The sequence below is a fragment of the Colobus angolensis genome, unplaced genomic scaffold, assembly GCF_000951035.1.
Source record: "Colobus angolensis palliatus isolate OR3802 unplaced genomic scaffold, Cang.pa_1.0 Scaffold34, whole genome shotgun sequence".
Classification (NCBI taxonomy): domain Eukaryota; kingdom Metazoa; phylum Chordata; class Mammalia; order Primates; family Cercopithecidae; genus Colobus; species Colobus angolensis.
In genome coordinates this window covers 6,458,965-6,461,259 of record NW_012116710.1, presented here as the reverse complement: position 1 = coordinate 6,461,259, position 2,295 = coordinate 6,458,965, and the positions used below count along the sequence as shown (strand labels likewise).

At 47.1% G+C, this 2,295-nt stretch overlaps 1 protein-coding gene and 1 pseudogene across 1 annotated transcript in view; both read left to right on the top strand.

Annotated features, from left to right (window-relative positions):
- The window catches only part of LOC105519230, a 9,790-nt pseudogene extending 7,621 nt beyond the window's left edge, over window positions 1–2,169 (top strand).
- The window catches only part of EID2 (EP300 interacting inhibitor of differentiation 2), a 1,490-nt gene continuing 1,226 nt past the window's right edge, over window positions 2,032–2,295 (top strand). Inside the window, exon 1 of the mRNA XM_011952443.1 lies at window positions 2,032–2,295. Within this exon, the coding sequence (XP_011807833.1) occupies window positions 2,171–2,295 (125 nt within the window). The 5' untranslated portion in view covers window positions 2,032–2,170.

Sequence of the window (2,295 nt, the reverse complement as noted above, 5' to 3'; positions counted from 1 at the left end):
CTGTCTCTACAAAAAAAAATTAGCAGGGTGTGGTGGTGCACACCTGTAGTCCCAGGTACTCAGGAGGCTGAAGTGGGAGGATCACTTGAACTCAGAAGGTTGAGGCTGCAGTGAGTTGTGATTGTGCCACTGCATTCCAGTCTGGGTAACAGAATGAGATGAAAGAAAGAGAGAAAGAGCGAGAGAGAGAAGGAAAGAAGGAGAGAGAAAGAGAAAATGTGAATGGGTGAATCTCATAAAAATAATGTTATGTGCAAAAAACCAGATACAAGAGTATATGTGAGAAAACATTTTAAATGGTTCATTTTTGAGGCATGATAAATCTAAGTACTGGCAGCCAGCCTGCAAATGTAACAAATTGCAGGGCTCATGCACCTAGAAGGTCACAATAAGGGAATAGAATGTAGAGGCGGGGTCAGCCCATAAGAGGGAAGAGAGTGGCTGGCGCCGCGGTGGCTCACGCCTGTAATCCCAGCACTTTGGGAGGCCGAGGCAGGTGGATCACGAAGTCAAGAGATTGACCATCCTGGCCAACATGGTGAAACCTTGTCTCTACTAAAAATACAAAACTTAGCTGAGATTGGTGGCACACGCCTGTAGTCACAGCTACTAGGGAGACTGAGGCAGGAGAATTGCTCGAACCCAGGAGGCAAAAGTTGCAGTGAGCCGAGATCACGCCACTGCACTCCAGCCTGGCTACAGAGCGAGATTCCATCTTAAAAAAAAAAAAGGGAAGGAATTTTTATTATTGGGAAATCGAAACTTAAACGTGTAAGGGGATGGGGTATAACCTTATAAAGGGGATAATGAAACCTAGGTGAAGTCCGGGAAGATTGTAACCCCATAGTACTTGACCAATTAGGAACCGGGGGAGAGACTTGCATGCTAGGAGATAAACTACCTGTTGTGACTGCTCTGGGTGTGCCTGCCTACCAAACAGCTGATCTTGCAAGATCTTTATTAAAAGTCTCACTTCCACTGTTCTTCGTGCCTCTAAATCCATTCTTCGGGTTTGGACAGGTGAGTGTGTTTCTCACATACATAAAATTCATGATACAGACCAAACTAAACTACAGCATTAAGAATGCACCCTTAGCCGAGACGGGCGGATCACGAGGTCAGGAGATCGAGACCATCCTGGCTAACACGGTGAAACCCTGTCTCTACTAAAAATACAAAAAACTAGCCGGGCGAGGTGGCGGGCGCCTGTAGTCCCAGCTACTCCGGAGGCTGAGGCAGGAGAATGGCGTGAACCCGGGAGGCGGAGCTTGCAGTGAGCTGAGATCCGGCCACTGCACTCCAGCCCAGGAGACACAGCAAGACTCCGTCTCAAAAAAAAATAGAATGCACCCTTAGGTGGTAAAATGAAAAGAAAAACAAGAAAGTGATTACCTAAGTATCAGGGTAGTAGTTACTTCTGGGTAGAAAGAAAAGGATAGTGATAAGATGAAAAGGAAGGGTTCTGGGATACTGGAAATATTCCATTTCTTGGCCTGTGTGGTAGTGAAATGGATGTTCACTTTGTGATAAATCATTCAACTGTATATTTATGTTTTGTTTACTTTTCTGCATGTTATATTGCACAAATAAGATTTGAAAAACAAATGTCCAAAGTAGTCAATGCAATGTTAAAGATAACAAGAAAAGACTATAATTATAAAGCTTTAGTAGCTTTATAATCGATCCTTATGGGTGAAGATAGGCAAAGGAATGAATGAAAATAAAATTAAAAATCCAGAAAAGACCATGAATCTAAAATATCTTGATATATAATAGAGGTGGCATATAATCTACTGGAGAACAAAGAGAAACACCCTAGGACAGAACCTTGAGAACGCCTATAAGAAGCGATCTTGTAAGCATTTCTCATAAACATCAAACTGGTTGAAATGGCCAATACGGCCCCGCCCTTCGTCGTTCGGTTGTTTCAGATGCGTTGGCGCTTCCCGGCCTCGAGGGGGCATCTGCAGAACGGCGGGCGCCGGGAAAGTACGCATGCGCACCGCTCCTACGGTTTGCGGTAGAATCTACGCTCTCGCGCGGGGTTACGCACACGGCATTTATAGCGCGCACAGCGCTCACGCACGCGCACTGGGGCGTCCACCGGGCATTGCGCTGTCCCGTTATTCCAGTTTCTTTGGGAGCAGCCGAGTTGACCCCACGGTCTAAGATGTCCAAGCTGCCCGCAGACAGCAGTGTCCCGCAGACAGGCGCGGCGAATGGTGACAGAGACGTCCCGCAGGCGGAGGTAGGCCGCGGGAGGCGGGAGCCGGCCCCGGCACAGCCTGAGGAGGC